The sequence below is a fragment of the Coloeus monedula genome (assembly GCF_965178545.1).
Source record: "Coloeus monedula genome assembly, chromosome: 9".
In the NCBI taxonomy this organism is placed as follows: domain Eukaryota; kingdom Metazoa; phylum Chordata; class Aves; order Passeriformes; family Corvidae; genus Coloeus; species Coloeus monedula.
Window position 1 is genome coordinate 26,664,759 of NC_138789.1, and position 18,918 is coordinate 26,683,676.

The 18,918-nt window shown below is 41.4% G+C and overlaps 1 protein-coding gene across 1 annotated transcript in view; it reads right to left on the minus strand.

Annotated features, from left to right (window-relative positions):
* SLC1A7 (solute carrier family 1 member 7) overlaps positions 1 to 18,918 on the minus strand; it is a gene marked incomplete at both ends in the record, with an annotated part of 50,612 nt that overhangs the window by 13,352 nt on the left and 18,342 nt on the right. Inside the window, 4 exons of the mRNA XM_082286834.1 lie at positions 3,025 to 3,258; positions 4,545 to 4,644; positions 7,769 to 7,988; positions 8,755 to 8,797. Coding sequence (XP_082142960.1) covers positions 3,025 to 3,258; positions 4,545 to 4,644; positions 7,769 to 7,988; positions 8,755 to 8,797 — 597 coding nt within the window. The remainder of the gene's footprint in view (positions 1 to 3,024; positions 3,259 to 4,544; positions 4,645 to 7,768; positions 7,989 to 8,754; positions 8,798 to 18,918) is intronic.

Below are 18,918 nucleotides of genomic sequence, written 5' to 3' on the forward strand. Positions count from 1 at the left end.
GATGAAAATTGCTTCTTTTGATGGGATGTCCCACTGAAAAGATGCTGCTTTAATTCATTAATGATATGGAAAGATGACCTAGAAAACCAAAATTCCCTCTTGCCATTAGAATGAGGAAAGCTAAAATCATGAAGAATTTTGCCTGCAGGCCAAATTCTGCTTTTTCAGTGTGGTAAGAGGTGACAAGATCAGGGGCAGTGTGGGGGGAAGAAAGCAGAGTCAGGAATCCCCCCAGCTGTGCAGCCTGGACACCCCAGAGCAGGGTGGGCAAAGGCAGCACGTGCCCACCCTCAGTGATGCAGGAAGGAGGACCTGTGCATGTTCATTGTGTCCTAAATGATGCACCAAAGGAAAAAGATCTGCTTATCTGCCCCTGCCTCTCCACTGATGGCTGTGCAAACCAAAATACTGCTGTGATTGGGATTTCTGGAGAAATATAAGGGGACTGGGAATGGGGTGCAGAACCTTTCACTAGAGGGAAACAAGCAGAAATAATGTTGAGATTCAGTAAAATCATTTCCATCAATGGCTGCTTAGTGGCTTTCAGGTTTCCCTGTGTTACATTCTTGGGTTTTGTAAATGGTATTGTTTTTGCTTCTTGTAGTTTGATCTCCAGCTTTACAAACAAGCTTTCCACAGGTGCAGACTACCTGCAATGAGTATCAGCACACTGGCCTGTGGTTTTCTTTCTATCTTTAGATGTAGACCTGAACCGACACAGAAAACTCTCCAAGAAACACATCAGTATTCTTAAAACCAACTCTTTATTCTTCTCTAGGATGATCTGAAAATCCAATACCCACATGACAAGTGTTATATAATGCCCCCGTGGCAAATCTTATTTAACCAAATACAGATGTGTTGACTGTCAGGAGAGGCAGCTCTGCTGTCCAGCCCCAATTATTTGTGCATGTTCTTTTGGCAACAGCTCAGTTATGTGCAGTATCCATTCCTTTCAGTGTAACGAAGGTGAAAAGTTCAGCTATTTCTAGACAAGACACTGCTATTTGAGCAGAAAAACATTGGAAACCATGTTGGGCCTGTGTTGGATTTGCAAAATATACATATTCTTAAGGAGGGACAAACAACTAAATCCAAAAATGTCCAAGGCCCAAATCTGTATGTTCAGAGCCTTTCCTCCAGACTCACCTTAAATTTGGTGGTACTTTAGCGTCTCTCAATAAAGATACTAAATCTGGTAGCAAGTCCTGCTGGTGGTTCTGGTGACAGACTGAGCTGCCAGCTGGTGCCAGAGCTCTGTTCCCAAACTACACCCTCTCTGGGCCTATAAATAATTATTCCTTGCACAGCTGAAGGGAGAAAGTTCTGTCTCAAAGCACTTGATATCCCCAGAGGCAGGCTCTTAACTGGGAATCAGAGCCCAGGAGAGTCAAAGTCAGCACAGGCTTAAGAGAAAGCTGAATTCCGTGTGTATTCCCTACTGTTGGCAGGCACTCCCACATCAGCTTGGGGTAAGGAAATGGGGCTGAAGAAAACCTCAAGTAAGGATTGGTTTCCCTTAAAGAGGCTCAGCAGAGACAGACACCTCTCTCTCATCAGTTTCCAGATCAGTAAAGGACTCTGAAATTGGTGATAAACTCAAAATGCAATGCTGAAGAAAATATGAAAAATTAGGAAAAGTAGTATGTTTTGAAATGGTGAAATATGTGCTGGTCTTTTAAGTCTTTATGAAACGTTCCCTGATGAAAGTTCCATAGATGTTAAAGATAAAACAAGGACCAAAATATTTTTTTTCCTATAAAGAGAAATATTCAGATTGGATTTTTAGTAAAAGTTATCTCTTTCTAGAAAAAAAGAGGTAATGAACGGAACGGCACAGATTTAAAAACTGTGTCAGCAATAGAATTCTTCAGAAAGAGAATTCCTAGAGAAGCAGGGCAGATAGTCAAGTGTGTCAAATGTGAGCCTGATGAGCCTTTCCAACACTGACATCTTTGAATGCAAAATTCTCATCTTACTTGAATCTGGGGATGTGCTGACATCTCAAGCTACAAACTTTTTATGTTCTAATGAAAAAGCTTTCCTTAATTATTGAAGCATAATTAGAGTTTAAACACCACCCACCATGTAATTTTTCTTGACTTTGTATTTCTCAGTATGCTGCTCTTTATAGGTCATTTTGGAGCAAACTATTATACATTAAAACGCCTTGTAAAATGTAACAGTGGAAATGCAATACCTTCTGTACTGAAATAATAATTCCCTCCTCCCCTTTCTTTTACTCCTCTACATTCCTTCAACCACAGATGCCATGAAACTGTGTTGTCATATTGGCTACACAGAAATGTGATTTTAATTGTCATTCTTGTCTTTGCTCCACGCAAGGCAATTCCAGCCCTTTCAAGCACAACTCATGCACCATTTTATCCATGTTGGGAGTCATTTTCCTAGCCAATTCACAAGCTGGTTCCCATTTTCACCGTACCTTTGTTCAGCTATGGTTAAAACTCATTGTACATCTTCCCTAAAAAGGGTGCAAAAAATATTATTCCTTGAGCAGAACAGTTAAATACTTTCCCAATGCTGGACAATAGCTTGCAACCACAGTCTTTTCTTAATGTACCAAGAGACAAAGACTAAGATGAGTAGAAAGGATAAAATGTTTCCACATGACTGAAATAAGAGGTTCCCCACTAACACCAAAAATGATGTCTGGACAAACTGCGTGTCCCTCATATACATTAACTTTGTAGAAACACAGTATTTTTTATATGGAAAAAGAACTTATTTCCTTTCTAGTCCTCTACAAAAAAAATGGTTTGTCCAATATTTTTTAAACCAAGGGAAAACAATGTGACAAAATCATTGTCCAATGGCTCCCACATAACTTCCAAATGTTGAGACACACATTTTTTAAATTTATACCAGTGAATTGGACAGAGACCATTGTTCAGATACAGAAATATCTGTTCCACTACAGCAATAGTGTGATCTTCCCAAGAGGTAGCTGTAGTAAGGATCTAGCAAATATTTTATTGGATCTGTCTAGAAACTCTGTAATACCTGGAGGATGTGGCCAGAGCAATGAGCAAGGCTTGAAGGATCCCTCTGATGAAGACAATGGGATTCTTCTTGGTGATGAAGAAGTACATCATTGGCAGAATAAACAGCCCGTGCACCACCAGGCCGCACACCACCGTAATGGCGTAGAAACCCAGCTTCTTCCCAATGGCCGAGGGGTCATCCATTTCTAGGATTTTGCCAGCTATTAGGAACACAATTCCAAATGGAAAATACCTGAGCAAAAAGAAAGACAGTCATTATTAGGAGACAGCTCCCTCCCATCACACAGTAAGAACTGGCAGATCCTTCCAGAGGCAGTGCAGTAACAGCACTGTCTGTGTTAGGCTGTTCTGTTTCCACACGAGAGGAGGGTGCCCAGAGCACTGGGCTGAACAGTTTTTTCTGCAGGGTCCCCCTCAGCATGGCTGAGGTTATGGTGCTGGCAAGGAACGACTTTAAAATGTTTTGGTTCTGAAGGCAGCTCTGACTTTTTAGCTTCAGGCAGGTAAATTACTGGGAAAAGGGGGAATAAATCTTAAACTCCTCTCATGTGTTTGTGCTCCTGTAACTGTTCATGGATTTTCATTGGAAGCTCTTAAGTAAACGTTTATATTGCCTTTGGAAGACAGAGGAGGAACACCAACATATGTTAGACATGCTCTTGGACTGCCTGGGGGTTTGATTTGGGGCAGATAAATAGGCAGAAGAATTGTTAGTTTCTGAATCCACTCTGGACAGGTGCTTTATCAAAACAGTTGTGCTTCTGTGCACAGCTACATACATAGCCATGGATGCCAAAAAGCTTTAGATTTAAAAAAAGTTAGAAAATCTGGGGGTATCCAACCATCTTCCACTTGCAGCTGTGCCATCTCCAGAGACTTTACACAACTTCCTCATTTTTCCAGAAATAAACGACCTCCTTTGGTATCCGACCAAGCAATCATTCCCTGACCCAACTCAGTCAGATTGGACCATGTAGCTGGAAAGAGAGGCTGGTAGTGGCTCCCTGCCCCATGTCAGGCTGAGCCACAGTGAGGGACATTCTGAAGTGGAGAGAAGGTGCAGAGCTGATGGTTCTTGTTGGCAGCCACCTGCTGTTCCTCTGGGCAGATGTGTTGGCAGGTCTGGCTGGGTCTGCAGCAGTGCTAGAAGTGATGGAAGTACCAGCTAGAGCATCCCATCATGCTTCTCCCTTGTGTGGTATGGGTGGCTCTAATCCCTCTTGGCATGCCCAGGGATTAGTAGTGCCCTTAAGGCATTCAGCACACCCCACCCAGCTATACCATGTTCTGTTATTTGGGAGTAACAACACAGAGGGTGTCCCTGCCAACAGGGTAGTACAGACCAGGGACAGATGTGTGTGCATCCTCAAATGCTGAGGCCCTGCAAAACTAAGAGTTGTTCACCCTCGTTTATTTCCCTGGAAATAAATTTGTGAGATTTCTGTGCATTTTCTTCTGTTGAAATGTTCTTACTCTTTTAAAAAAAATATTGATTTTCTCACTGAAACAGTTACTTACCAAACAGCAACTGCCACTATCTTCATGACAGATTCGTTCAAACACTGGCAAAAGCTGACCAAAGGGATGCCACTGTTCCCCATTCTTCCCAACATTATGCCTGCAATCAAAGCATTCAGGTTCAGTTTCTCAGGTCTTCACACACAGCCCCAGTGCTTTCCCTCCCTGCTGTAACTCAAAGTCCCCTGGCAGCAAGCCTGTGTCCTTAACCATCTGTCATAGAGCCCTGGGAGGGATTTACCTGCTCTGAGTGATCCATGGAAGACAAACTGAGAAAAATTTTCTAGTGAAGGAAACTGTTTCTGCCTACAACCGGGCAACACCCACGAGAACTTGGAAGGCAAAGCCAGGTTTTGAGGTTTGTTCTGGTAATGGGGAGTTAGTAATGAAGTCTCTGTCATATTTTTAGTAGCTTCTTGTCTACATGATAATAATTAACCTTTATAATCAGTCAAGCTTTGCTGTTTTGGGGAAGGTAAGGAAATGCAGTTTCATGGGGAGAAAGGCCAAATTGCTATAAAGACTAACCAGTAAAGAAGAAAGCAAATAAAACCCATTTATGTGCCCCCATTGCTCAGAAAGGAAATGTATACAGCTCTGGGATGTGTCACCTAACCATATATTCTCCAGACAGTGTTAATTTCCATTAATGCATATGAATAGATGACATTTTCCTATAGCTAATTATCCTCCCTGAAAGGATTAAAAGTGATTGAGTCAATTGCTCAAGGAAGCACTTCAAAAACCGGCTGTACCCAGGGATTTTGACTTTGAGGGGAGCTGTCTGGGGAAGCAGGGGATGGCAGTGGGATATATGCTGCCACTTGCTCTGGATGTGCAGTGTCCTTGCTTTTAGCAGGAGCCTGGGCTCCTGGAGCCCACAGCTGGAGCCACGTCTCAGGCAGCACCACTTCCAGGGCCAATCCCCTGCTGAGGCAGGGAGGGAGGCTTTTAGCTGCCTTATCCAGGGATTTCACAATAGCAGTGCACTCAAGATGTCAGTTTGTGAGCCTGTTAATACTCATCTAAGCCATAACTTCTAGGTCAGAAGACAACACTTTCATTAAGCATGTTGCTCATCTTTGGTAATAGGACATTAACTATAGTTCAGCTCTTCTAGCCTGGTCAGTGGCTGTTTCACAAGAGTCTTGTCTTCTAAATCTGCATAATTCCAAAAAGATGAAATGTCTTCTTTTTAATTTTGCAGGAACAACTGCAATTTTCTCCTTAAAACACTGTCCTACCTAGGCATGTGTGTGTTGGTGGGGACAGACAGGGGAGTGGGCAGGACTGGGGCCTCCGGTCTGCAGCCCTGATGTACCAAGGTCCGTTTTGATGCAAACATTTTCCTTGTAATGAATAAATAACTTGTGCTCCTCTAAGAAAAAAAGGTCCAATGTCTCAAGTTCTTTGCCACTGTTACCATCTCTAGCAGAAACTCCTGCACACTGTGAGGAGAGGCAGTGTAGCTACTCCCAGCTGAGCCAGCACGAAGGCTTTACACTCTGCCTGTCCAATATTGCCCACTCTAATGCATGCCTGGCAAAGAAGTCCAGTCGTTGACACCCAGGATGTATTCCTGGACTGAGCATACTAAGCAATTCGCCTTCTGCTTCATGGAAAGACAATTAGCTCAAATCTAAATTTAATTATTGTTCCTTTATGCCATAATGGTGTTGATGTGCCTTAAGGAACCTGTAATAACTCATACCCACCCTACTGCTGTTTTTCTCTGATGTAGAAAGACCTTTGAGCAAATAAAGCTCAGCAAAACTGTTGCAAAGCACCAATGTCTCTACAATTTTAATAAATAAAAACTTTGGAAGGCTACTCTTCTTTCATAGGGTTTGAGGCCATATGTCTTCTGTTTCAGTGCTTCCATTTTGGGGGCGGCAGGGTGGTACAGAAGGCTGAAGACAGTGATAAATGCTTGGCTGCATCCTTTGTTCAAAACAAAAGCCTGAAATAGTCCCTGGTGATCACAGTTATTTAGGGTTTGGTGTCTCAGGTTTTTTTGTGGCTGATACAGCCATAGGTGACCCAGCAGCCACGCTGTGGGTGACAGTCCTGGTACTGTTTTCTGTACATCAGCCAGGAAGAAATCAGTTCTCAGTTTCCACCTCCTGAGCCCCAGGCCAGCAATTCTGAGGGGCTTGGTAAAAGTCATTCATTCAGTTCTGGGAAGACAATGAATAATCTTCTGTTCTCAGAAGCAGAAAATTGCCCTTGGTCCTAATAAGTACATGTAATTAATTCATTCATATCCAGTACGTTTTGACTGGAATAGTGTTTGCAGTCACATTTTACTTTGGAAATGGACTGTAAAATACTACAAACTGGGAGAGAGCCAGTTTCCAGCAAGGTTGTACATGGAATGCCACTCACTGGAGAAACTAATAAAACAGAGACAAATCCATTAATTCCAGGTTTGAATCTTGACCCCTTGTGCTGGTATGAACCATAATATAATAAATACAGTCAAAGATGTTTTATGGAACTACTTTTGCTGACCAGATTAACTTCCAAGAATAAATTAACATTAGGAAAATTTGATCAGCATTTCCTTATAAAAATCATCAGAACTTTATGATTAACTAGGAAATGTTTGTTTAAATTTCTTCTTTCAAATCCACAAATCCACAAACATAGTATAACACACATGGCACCAATGAGTTCCTCCAGCAAGTTAAACTAAATAAATAGGCCAGACAGAAGCTCTTACTGGGACAAGCTACTAGGTGGTATATAACTATCTTCATTGCAGGATAGAAAAATAAAATCGAGAAGTTTCAATCAAAAAAGGAAGATTCACAGATCTAAAGCTCATAAACCAATATGGGTTGGAATACTTGTAGAGGGGCCATGGATCTGATCTGGTGGTGATTCCTCCCTCCTCTGAGCACACTGTGTTAGTGTGTCTAACAGGCAGCAAAAAATGATTCCTAAATAAAGCTCAAAATAATTGACAAAAAAAAAAAAAGAAAAAGATTGCAAGTGAATGCACAGAAAACACAACTCCATGGAAAAAAAGTCATCAAGGATTTTCAAAATTTATCTTCAAAAGGGTGGGAGAACAGCTCTGTAACAGTCTTGCCTTTTCCCCCACAAAGTTTAGATAGAAGCAGTTAAAAAAGCTGAATCAAGAAACCAAGCAACCCAACCCCAATCCTTTTCTCTTAAATGGACACTTGGATTATTACAAACCAAACATGTCTCAAACCTACCCATCGTAGCAGAGAATATCACAATCCCAAGTACATTCATGCCATCACTAGTGCCTGGCTCTGATTTGTAAATCACTTCAGGAGGGGGAGTAATATCCAAGGCAAAATTCTGGACATTAGATCCATTCTCATCCTGGACTCCATATATTATAATGCGACGAGTAGTGCTTTCAGATGATGCTTTGTTAGATTTAATGATGGGAATACTCCTGGTGCGATACTGAAAGAAAACGAAGTAGTTTTTATTACAATCTCCCAGCAGGAATTAATAGTTTAATGAGACCTCCTAAGTGCTCTGTTTCAACAATGCTGCATGTTGAAGGGAGAGGCATGAAAAACAGAACGAACACTCCTGTCCCTGTCTGCTAAAATCTGTAAAAACAGTTGAATTTTTTGAAAAGCATAACAAAACCAGAGTTTGGTGCAGCAAACACTTTGCCTCCTGACAGAGCTACTTTCCTATAAGACATAATTAGGAATGACTCCCTAGAGGTTCTGAGTGCCCTTCTCTTTGTGAGGTTCCCATGAAATATTCCCCCAGGTGAAATAAATACAGCCATGCCTCTTGCTCACTCAGAACTTTTAGGTGAGCTTTTCTCGCCAAATTCCAAAATGAGTAATTAGATTCTTCCCCAGTACATTATTTTGTTGCTTTAACTGAAAATAGTATTCTGTTCTTCCTTTGTGTGGTGTTGCAGGGTGCTCTTAAACATATTCCAACTCTCCTCAGGTGGATGTGGAGCTGACACAGGAGTGCATATCTATTCTCTAGTCACACTAGAGAGCACTTTATCTCTGTTTTGTCTTCAGATACCATGGCTGCTGAGGCTAATGGAATGGGACTCATTAATTCCTAAATGCTGAAGGTACTAACAGTGTCTGAAGTCATATGCCATGTCTGTATCTGGGTTGTGTTTTACAAAGAAACATGTTTCACATAATGCTGGCTTATGTCTTTCATCAGTAAAAGGAACATAGCCACTTACCTGCTTGAATGTGGCCTCAACAAGATTGGCTGGAAACATGTTCCTAAAAATGAACAAATAGAAGAATAATTTCTATGGAACTGAAACCAACTTCTTTTTACTGTGTGTTGGGTCTCCCATGATAAATCGGTTCTATGCCCTCCTGGAGAGCAGGGGGTGGGCAGGTGCAGAGGATGCCACTCTCTCCCACTCTGCCATACAGCTGTGCCTGGCTGAGCACGGCTCAACAGAGAGACAGCTCCTTGGAACTGAAGTTTTGGGACTTGCTTCCAAACACCTGAGGTGAGACCCAGGAGCTCTGGCTGCAGATTTTGGCTCTGCCACAGTCTCCACGTTGTAACTGGGGCGACATAATTGCTGTGATTCCCTTCCCCATCTGTTGACTGAGGGGATGAATGTTCTTTTATTCCATATTTTGTCTTCCCTACTTAGATAATGAGCTGTTCAAGACAGTCAGGGATGTATTCCTGAGACCCCTGGGTGCTGTAATCTACTGTGGGACTTCTAAGTACCCTGTGCTAATTCATAAACTGTAGTACCCCCGATATATTTTCATCACTAAAATTGCAAGTGATGTAGACTTTGCAGTGGTTTGGTCAAGAACAATTTGCTTTCCAAAAAGAGGATCTCATTTCTGATTAAAAGAGTTGAGGTTAGAGCTGTACGGTCTGTGCTAGATTTTATTTTGATACAGTTCTGAGGCTTCAGAACAAGAACCTGAATGAAGCCAATGGCTTCATCTTTGCTCACAGCTGAGCTACAGAGGAAGACAATGACCAAACACGGAGATTGCAGGGAAACCAATAGATTTTTTATTCCAAAAGGGACTCTTTTTGTCACCTTTTATGACTTGCTGTGTATCTCAGTCTGTAACATTTCACACAATTATACCTGGAGCTAATTTATAGCTTCAGTTTGAGCTAGATACTGCTTTGCAGAAAGACATTAAATCCTACTTTGAAATGGAGAGCACACCCTCTACAGGCTTCAAAGAGGAATCATAGTATTACTGGGAAAAAATAGCTAAAAAGTCATACATTTCTATGCAGCATTTGGGAATCAAGATTTGTGTGGTGATTCTAATAGGATCATTTTCAGGAGTGATTTATTTTCAACCCTAAGCTTCTGAACCTTGGGGCAGAAGACAGTTAGAGTCTATGACCCAATTATCTCCTTTCATATACATATATTTATGCAAAGAGAAACTCCTGAATTCTCCAACAAAATGACTTTTAATTCAAAGTCCTGCTTAAACCCCAAGACAGGTTAACACTTAAATACATGTGAAAAGCCTATTCTCATTTGAAAGAGAATTTCTGTGTGCATGGACAGTTAAATACATGCTGAACAGAGACATTGTTCAGAGCTGCTTTCCTCGCTGCAGCAGCATATACTTGCTGCTGAGGGAGTCACTGTGCAGCACTGGCTTAGAAAACACGATTTTTTTTCTATTTTAAGTGATCACAATATGACATGATGGTCACACTTAAAAGTATGAGGTAGATTCTGCATCAGTAGCATCAAGCACAAAGAGCAATTGCTACAAAGAGGTAATTAATTACAGTTTTTAGAGAGAACTGTGTGTGAAAAATTTTAATTAAATGATAGTAGTACTGTGTAATGATTGAAATGGAAGACTGAACATGAGAGGGGTTTGTTGGCCTGCTGCTTGAGAGCAGGCAAGTCTCATAAAGGCATCAGGTTGTCTCTGCAAACTGTCCACAAAGCTGCAGATTCTCTGGTTCAAATGTCAAATGTGTAGCCAAAGCAAGATACAGACAAGAGACAGCTGTGCATCCTTCCCCTATCAGGTGCAGGCACAACTTTCTGCCTGAGCCCTGGGGCTTGGCTGACATGAGGAACTAACTGAGGAACAGCTGGATGGAGCTGGGCCTGGGAAGATGGAGAGGATGTTTATAGGAGGGGGAAGCACTGGAGAGTAAAGATGGTTACTACTTTATTATGCCTCATAAGGTAATTCTGCTTCCAGGTTGTTCAAGGCTTTATTAATATTAAATTGTCTTTGTTTTGTGATTTGAGATGCTGGGCTGAAAGGTGCTACAGGAGTGCTCAGTTGTGCTCTGACCTGCTGTGTGAATGGGAAATATTCTGAAAGCACAGATCCACATGGAGATTCCAGCACAGCTCTGAATATGCACCTTACGTATGAGCTGTGGCTTTACACAGCTTTTTAAATTGCTGATGATTTCCACTTTCTCCCTCATAGTCCTAATTAGTAGAATTAAGAACAATTAAGACTGCTCGAGAAAGGAAATATCATATGGTTAGTAGCTAGATTAAATATTAGACAAATTGGTAGAGGATTAAAGCATTTTGTTTCTTTATCATTCTTTATCCTGCAGGAATTACAACTACCCACTTAATACTAGATGCTGGAATTCTCCCAGTATTTTTTAATACATTATGCACTGTGATCCAGTCTTTGAGACTAGCCTCACCAAAGTTACACAATTTATCCGGTGAAAGGCTGACCTGAATGTGTTTGCCAGAGCCTCGGCTTATTTTTTATTTTAAGCTGGTTTACTTGGATTGAGAAAATCCAGTATTAGCCAAAATTAACTTTTGTTAATTAAAAACATTTAAGAGAGCAATTGGTGGATGAGAACTTTAATGGACTAAAAACAAATAATGAGAAGAAAGAATCAAACTCCTAGAGATGGGAGGTGACTGGGAGGGTTTCTGGGTTCTGTCAGGCCTCTTTCAGAAGCACTTTTTGCTTGAGGGGTATGTTCTGCTACACATTGATATTTCCAGCCATGAGCTGGATGTTTAGAAAGCAAGGATCTCCTGGGAGTGGTTCAGAACAAGAGACTGAAGTGAGAGGATTTGACTTTTTAGTATGGAACCGGGATGGGGAGGGCTGGCTGGATCCTCACAGGTGCCTTGGGGCAGGCCCCCTTTGGACCTCCTGCCCACCAAGCCTGAGCCCTGGGGAATGCTATGGAGAGGGAGCTCAGTCTGGCTCAAAATCCAGACATGTGCGTTTGCCCAAATGTACAACAAAATTAATGGCAGGGTGTTGTAGCCTGTCCATCTCTGCCCATCTCTGTTCCAAGCACCCAGATTGCCCCCTGTGGATCTCTACGAGCTTTACTGCAGCTGTGGATGAGATCCAGATGTACCCACATGGCTCTGGTGCCAGGATCATAAAGCGAGGCTGTGTCTCTACTCAGAACAGGCCCTGTGTTTATCACTGATGTACATGAATTAAAGACACTGCCAGCACTTACGAAGCAGTGATTCAAACTGAGCTCATCATTGCTGTCAGCACCTATAAATACTGTTGTGTTTGTTCAGTTAAGAGAGCCAAGCAGATAAAATACTTCTCAAGTTCCATCATTGCTTTCAGATTGCTTGTAAGACACAGGTCACAAAATAATAGTGCAGGAAACTTAACGTGAGCTGGGATTCATTTCTCTAGCACAAGCAATATTGTCTCTAACCTCAGTGGCGCAGTTCAGCATTCCTAGCAGAAATAATTTCACAGAAGAGTAGGGAAATAAATCTACTGCATAACAGTGACTGAGTCTGGTTTAAAACATACATAAATTTATGTCTGAGACAAGGATATAGTTGTAAAACAGAAATTGAGACGTAGGCTTTCTTTGTTACATAAAAAATTAACGCTAAATACTGCCTGCCCTGAGGAATAACGTTTCCCAGAGCGTTGTCTGCCTCAGGAACTCTGCCAGATAGAGCAGGAGTATTCAGCTGAGGCTAAAATGGTGAATGTGCACGAAACTTCAATATCAGCTCGATAAACTTTCTAACAGACCTGAGCTACTGAGCCCCAGCTGGCACAGCGGGCCTGGCCTGCATTTGCTGTGACAGCAGCACCTACACACAGGTGACCTACTAATCACCATCTTTGACTATGTGCTGTGATGCACAGGCTGCTGCATTCTACAAGCAAATTTTGGAGCCCTTCCCTAATTCTGCATGGGATAAGAGGATTCAGATGTATGAGTTAGGAACATGTATGTATATGTAATACAAGACAACTACGGCAACATGTGTTCTGTAATTTGGTAGTCATGGATTTTGAGAAAATCCTAAAGATTTGTATCAAGTGCAAGCAGCACCTGGTCTGAGCAGCAGGTGTGAGGGTGCAGCTTCCCCTTAGACACAGGACAAATTAGCATCTTGCCAAAAGTGGAAGGTCCTCTTCCCTTCCCCATTGTCTCCCAGCAACTGACCTATGAATTAACACAGTTGATTGTTTTTTCTCCCCTAATTTCAGCTGCTATAGGAAGCTGAATTGTGTTAGGAAGCCATTCTGCCCCCAGGATGTGGGAGCCCTCTTGTCTCTTCAAAAGGTGGTTGGCTCTGAGAACCACAGTAGTGACACAAAGAGCAGTGCTGTTAAACTGTGTCGCTGTGATGCTGTTAACTGAACTGTCCAGAGAACATGAGCCTGCAGCTACTGGGACAGCTCGTTTGACATCTCCTGGATAACTTCTGTTAGAAATGACAGGTCAGATTCTGGTTTCAGTAAGGCTACTGAATATCTGAAATACTCATCCTGAGTCCTGACTACAGCATCATTAACTCAAACCATTCAGCTTTTGCAGATCCTCTCAGTCAGAAATGAGGCCAGCGGCTCTAGTGCAGGACAGCCACAGGTACAGCAGATGTTGTTTCTTTGACTCAGAACACCCCTTCCCTCTGGCACACTCTGTGCTCTGCAGCCCCAATCTGGTTTTGCTCTCAGACTTTGATGTTATCAGCACCTAATCCCTGCTACACCAGACAGTCTGGCTGCAGTCTCCCACGCTGTGGAATTAAAGCCACCAGACTGGGGGTTTTGCTACATATGTGTCCTCATAATATTTATTGGCCTATATTTGCACTAGGCATAAAGCAGCTTTGGTCACTCTGCTCTCAAATTTGAGCTAGCGTAGCTGAGCTTGCAAGAACATTGTTTTAAGGCTGGGAATTTGACAGGATTCTAATATTTAAGTATTTGAGACCTTACCCTGTCACTCTATATGGCAAGGGTACAGACAGCAAAAACAGAGCCTGAAAAGCTTGACACGAGAACTGTAAAGTTTCCAAGTTTTTCCAAGAATGAACAGCACCGTAGCTCCTATTTACTATAGGCTGAGGTCATTCTCAGTGACATTACCTTAATCTCAAGAATTTGTTCACTTTTTATGTCCTCTGCATGAATTCATCATCAGCTGTGTAGGCTCCTCACTACTGTTACATATGAGCAACAAATCCTGTCCTTAGCCATACATTTGAAATATCTTCCTGCTGGTGTCAGGGGGCTCCAGCAGGGTTTGCACAGCTGAAAGCAAAGGCAAAACTTAACCCAGGAAGACCAAACAAACAACCTATAGCAGGGGCCACGTGAGAAACCATCTTGCACATCAGTAGTCACCTCCAGTGCCTTATTACTCAGTACCAATCATACTACCTCCAGCTAAAACTACCCAAGAAGGCTTTTGCAGAATTAATGAGGCCCTAAAATCCTCATTATTGGGATAAAAAGTACTTAGGGAATGCAAAAATCACTAATCGGGTCTAAGTTATTTTGTCTTGCTTAACATTTTTCAAAGATCAGAGCAGAACCCATACTGTGGAATCATTTTGTCAAATGTGGACTTTTTATCTGTCCTGAGGGCTGCATGGTGTTTCAGTTCCAGTAAGGGATCTGAACTTTCTTACCCTGCTTCCTCTGAAAGAAAAGGTCCTGACACAGCCCTAACAGGGCTATGGCTTTCTGAGAGTGGAAGCACAATTACTTGTGCTTGTGTACATCACAGCTTTAAGCATCTTGAAAAGGCTGAATTATATCAAAGGTAACATGACAGGCCCAATGTATTTCCACTGTGGTTCCAGCAAGGCAAGTTATTCCATAAAAAGTGTATGTTTATGGAAGATGTCCAGACCAATTGTCAGGAGGATGGACAACATATTCCCCTGCAAGTTCTAAACTTTCCTAGTGCAGTTTTAATTCCTGGCCTCGTGCACCTCCCCCTCTGTGACTACCTCCTGACCAGAGAGCAGATTTTGCTATGTAGTCCATCTCCTCGGGGTCGTTTTCATCACAGAATTATCTTTTTTCCATGTTGGGTTCCTTTTGTGCCAAATAGGGACCACACATTTACAGGCTTCAGAGTCCTTTGTAAATACTTAAGGTTAGGGCTCCTGTGAAGATTGAACTCTTAAAAAATAACCTGAAGCGAAGACCTGGTCCCAGTGCAGAACAGTTCTGGTACCAAGTTGGTTTTGTGAGATAAAAGAACACTGGCAATCTGAAATGAGTAAAAATGGTACTTTGCCATAGGGGACAGATAAATATTTCCATCATAGTATGCAGTGGCTTTTGGCAAAAAACACATTAATGTACAGCATAGTTATTTTTAAAAGTTCTTTCATAGTTTAGTGCATCATAATGGATCATTTAGTGCACCCTTAAATATCTTACTGTGTCTACATACAATTCAGGCTTCAGTTGTAAACTTTTAAAGATGTGATTTCTGATTCTGCACAGCCTGGACTTTTTCCAAACTACAATAGCTACTGTTTTTTTCCTGCCCTATTTTCAAGAAACACAATTTCAATAATATAGAATGTAGACCTTAGCTTGAAAAAAGGGAAAGGAAGTGATTTTAAAGAGTGCTCAGGATTCCCATGAAAACATAAATCCTCTACAGTGTTTATATCCTCTTCTAACTCTTAATGGTATAAAAATAAAGCCTCTCTTGGTTAAGCCAAATTGGTTTTCAGGGTACCTGCTATTAAATTGGATGCAATCCTGAATAGTCAGTGGTAAAATGCTCTGATTTCTCCTTCCAGTAAACTTCAGAAATGTACAAATTTATTTGTCATGGGTCAAGGTGTAATTTGATCCTGTCTGCATTCACTGAATAGGTTTATTTGGGGCTTTGAGCTGAGTAAGTTTATGATGCCACGCTGTCTTGCTAGGCCTGAGAAAAACTAACAATGTATATGGACCCTGCACCTGCTGGTGCCCAGATCTGCAGTCAGGCTGATATAAAACAGGAGGGGAAACCCAGTTTGGCTGGGACTTGTTTCCTCATGTGAATGTTTATGGTGTTTGCTTGTTTGTTTTATCTCATAAGCCAAATTTCATTTCTCTTGGTGACAAATGCAGGCGGCATGATTTCAGTCGCAGCAGAATTTCCCCTTCTAAATCAAAGGTAACAGATGTAGTGGAAATATTAACTGCTAATGTCAAAAGTGTGGTGCTGGCTGACAAAACTAGTTTTGCAAATGTTTGTCCCCAAATTATAGGCATTTTCTATTCTCCTAGTCAGGTGCTTAGGCTACAAAATTAAACAAACCTAATATTTTAAACTGAACACTACTCCTGTAAATATGTCCCTTCGGTCCTTTTGAATAAAGCACTCAAAATTTGAATTACTTAAAAAAAATGGTATCTTGCCTTTCTTAATTTCTTAACTCATAACAGGCTACTAAAATGTCAGTCTTATTTTTGGGGACAAAGTATTAAGTTAATTTCAGTAATTCCCACAGGAAGAAGAAGGCGAAGGTGTTCATTGATTCATTGCTCTTGCTGTTAAGGTACTCCAAAGCCACTTTCGTAGAACAAGAACCCTACCAGGTCTTGTATGAGCTGGGAATATGTTTCTGGCCCCACAGAATTTTCTGAACAACCCCCAGTGAGGTAATTTCTTTTCCATGTGTTTTGGTTCTCTAGCTGTAAGAAAGAAAAATGGTCCTTGCCTACCTCACAGAAGTACTGCACATCATGAGAATGAATCCATAAAAACTCATAAAGCACCAGGTGCTTAAATACAACATTATCCTTAGCCTGAGGATTATATAGAGCTTTAAATGGAAGAAAATATCCTTTCATAGGCCTTGCAGTGCTTGCAGCAGAAACCTTGAGTAAAATGAGGGCATCTTTGTACATTTCTCTCAATGCAGCAATAAAGTGGTGGCTAAAGAGAGAAGCATCTTCAGAACAGCATCTCCTGCACAGCTTCAGACTCACAGCTGCCTCCTGAACTTGTCCTTAGTTCAGATCCAATAGAGAGGGGTAGGTTATGCAAAGGGAGGTTCCTGCACAGGAACCACCTGGTTAAATGGGCATCTTCCCCAGGCAGCAGAACATTCTTGTCCCCAATCTCCTGGGGTTCTCTTTAGAAAGGAATTAATTCTTTCAAGTACTGCTGTTTAGAGTGGCAAAAAAAAAAAAAAAAAAAAAAAGGTTTGAACTGTGGATGCAATTTTTGAGGCATGAAATTCAGAATGTTGATGAGATTATGGATTTCCTGGCTGATGTGAGGTTTAGAGCCATTTCAGAATTATGCCGCACAGTGTCACTGTTATCTTCTCATCAAGTCATTGCTGTTTGGGCTTTTTTGGTTGGTTGGTTGGGGTTTTTTTTACGTAGCAGACAAATATACAGGGGAAATACCATCTACGAAATAATGCAAAATAATAATAATAATAATGGGGTTATTGATTAGCATTGCAAGTGTTTAGAATAACCACAAGGGTCTGCAATAGTTTTTGGTTTCATTTCTTGCTGATTCAGTACATTCTGTAATTTCTAATTAAAACCACTTCTAAAAGCAAAAACCTCACACAAAAATTCAAGACATTAAATTTCTAGCAACATCCTTCCTGCCAAAGATTCTAGACTTGACAATGTCATATATAACATCACAAGAAATAATAAGGTTTTTCATCATTTCAAAGTGGCTTCAAATCTGGAATCAATGAGGCTGAATACATGTATCACCATGCCAAAATTTATGCTTTCAAAATAAACCTGACAATAATGTCACATATATCATCTCTCCACTTGTACATTTAGCATTCTTCATTTGCAGAATACCAGATGTTTCCTGTGTAAACTTCTGGGCACATATGCAATTGATAAATGGAGAGGAAATTAATGAATTGAGAAGATAAGCCAATCTGGGCCGTAAAAGATGGTCTCCAGCTGTGAATGGAAGTGATTTATCATTGAGCTAAAGGATCAGCTTTGCTAGCTCAAACCAGCGGGTACATCATTACATTTAATCCAGACTTCCACACAGATATTTAAGAGTCTTGCAACTGACTGCAGCAGAGCCAGAATTTCACCCACAGTGTTTGCCTAGGCTGAAAGCCCATTCCCCACAGTTTTGTTGTTATTATTTATTTATTTATTTAGTAAGTGCAGTTATTTCTGTAGCAGAGGAATAAAACCCATCCATTTGTGCTCTTGGGGTAGAAAGATTGCAGCTGTGCATGCTGCTTAGCACAGCAAAAGGAGACTGAGCTTTATTCTCTCTTTTTAACCTTTGGCAATGACAAGGGCTTGTTGATCTTGTCATTGTTGACACCTGCCCAAACCAGTGAAGAATGTAAGGTTTTGCAGACTAGAAGCACATGGCTGTTTGGAAACTTGAATACCTGAAATGTGCACACAAGCTATTATGACTTGCTCTGGTAAATATTTGTGGAAAGTGAAATTACAGAAGATACTTGCAGATGTTTAGTTCAGGACATGGTTTTTTACCTGCAGTGAGGCTCAGTGGAATAAAGTGTTCCCAAACCTCACCATGACACCCCTGGTGTACAGGGAGTAGCCAGACAGAGGTGAAGAGATGAGATTGTAACTCAGATCTTGGGTTCCAGTCACACGTTCTGTCATTTTATGCAAACACAATAGTACAGAACTGAATTTTGATTTTAAACCCCAATTTACTTTCCATCTGACTCATCTCCATGACAAGCTTACTCTGAGCCTCTAAAGGCACCTAGGCTTCTGTAAGAAAAGGGATGGGAACCTGTAGTGAGGGAGACTCTTCCCAGACAGAGCTGTAAGGTCAGTTTGGGTGTAACACTGCATCCCATGTCCCACTGTGCCTTTACTTGTCTAAGACTGAGGCCTTAGAAGCAGCTCAGCACGCTAGAAATGGTTTCCAAACCCTGCCACTATGAAGACAATCATTAAGGTCATATTTTTCTTAGATTCTCTTTTACTTCTTATTCTCTTTCTTTCTTACTCTGTCATACTGAGGGATTCAAAGCTTCTGTAATTCACTCTTGGTGTAGGAATTACAGTCCTTTGTGCAGCAGGAACAGAATAATGTGACTTGACCTGATGTCACAAATGGATATGGGAATTCCACTGCACATCCATACATCATGGCA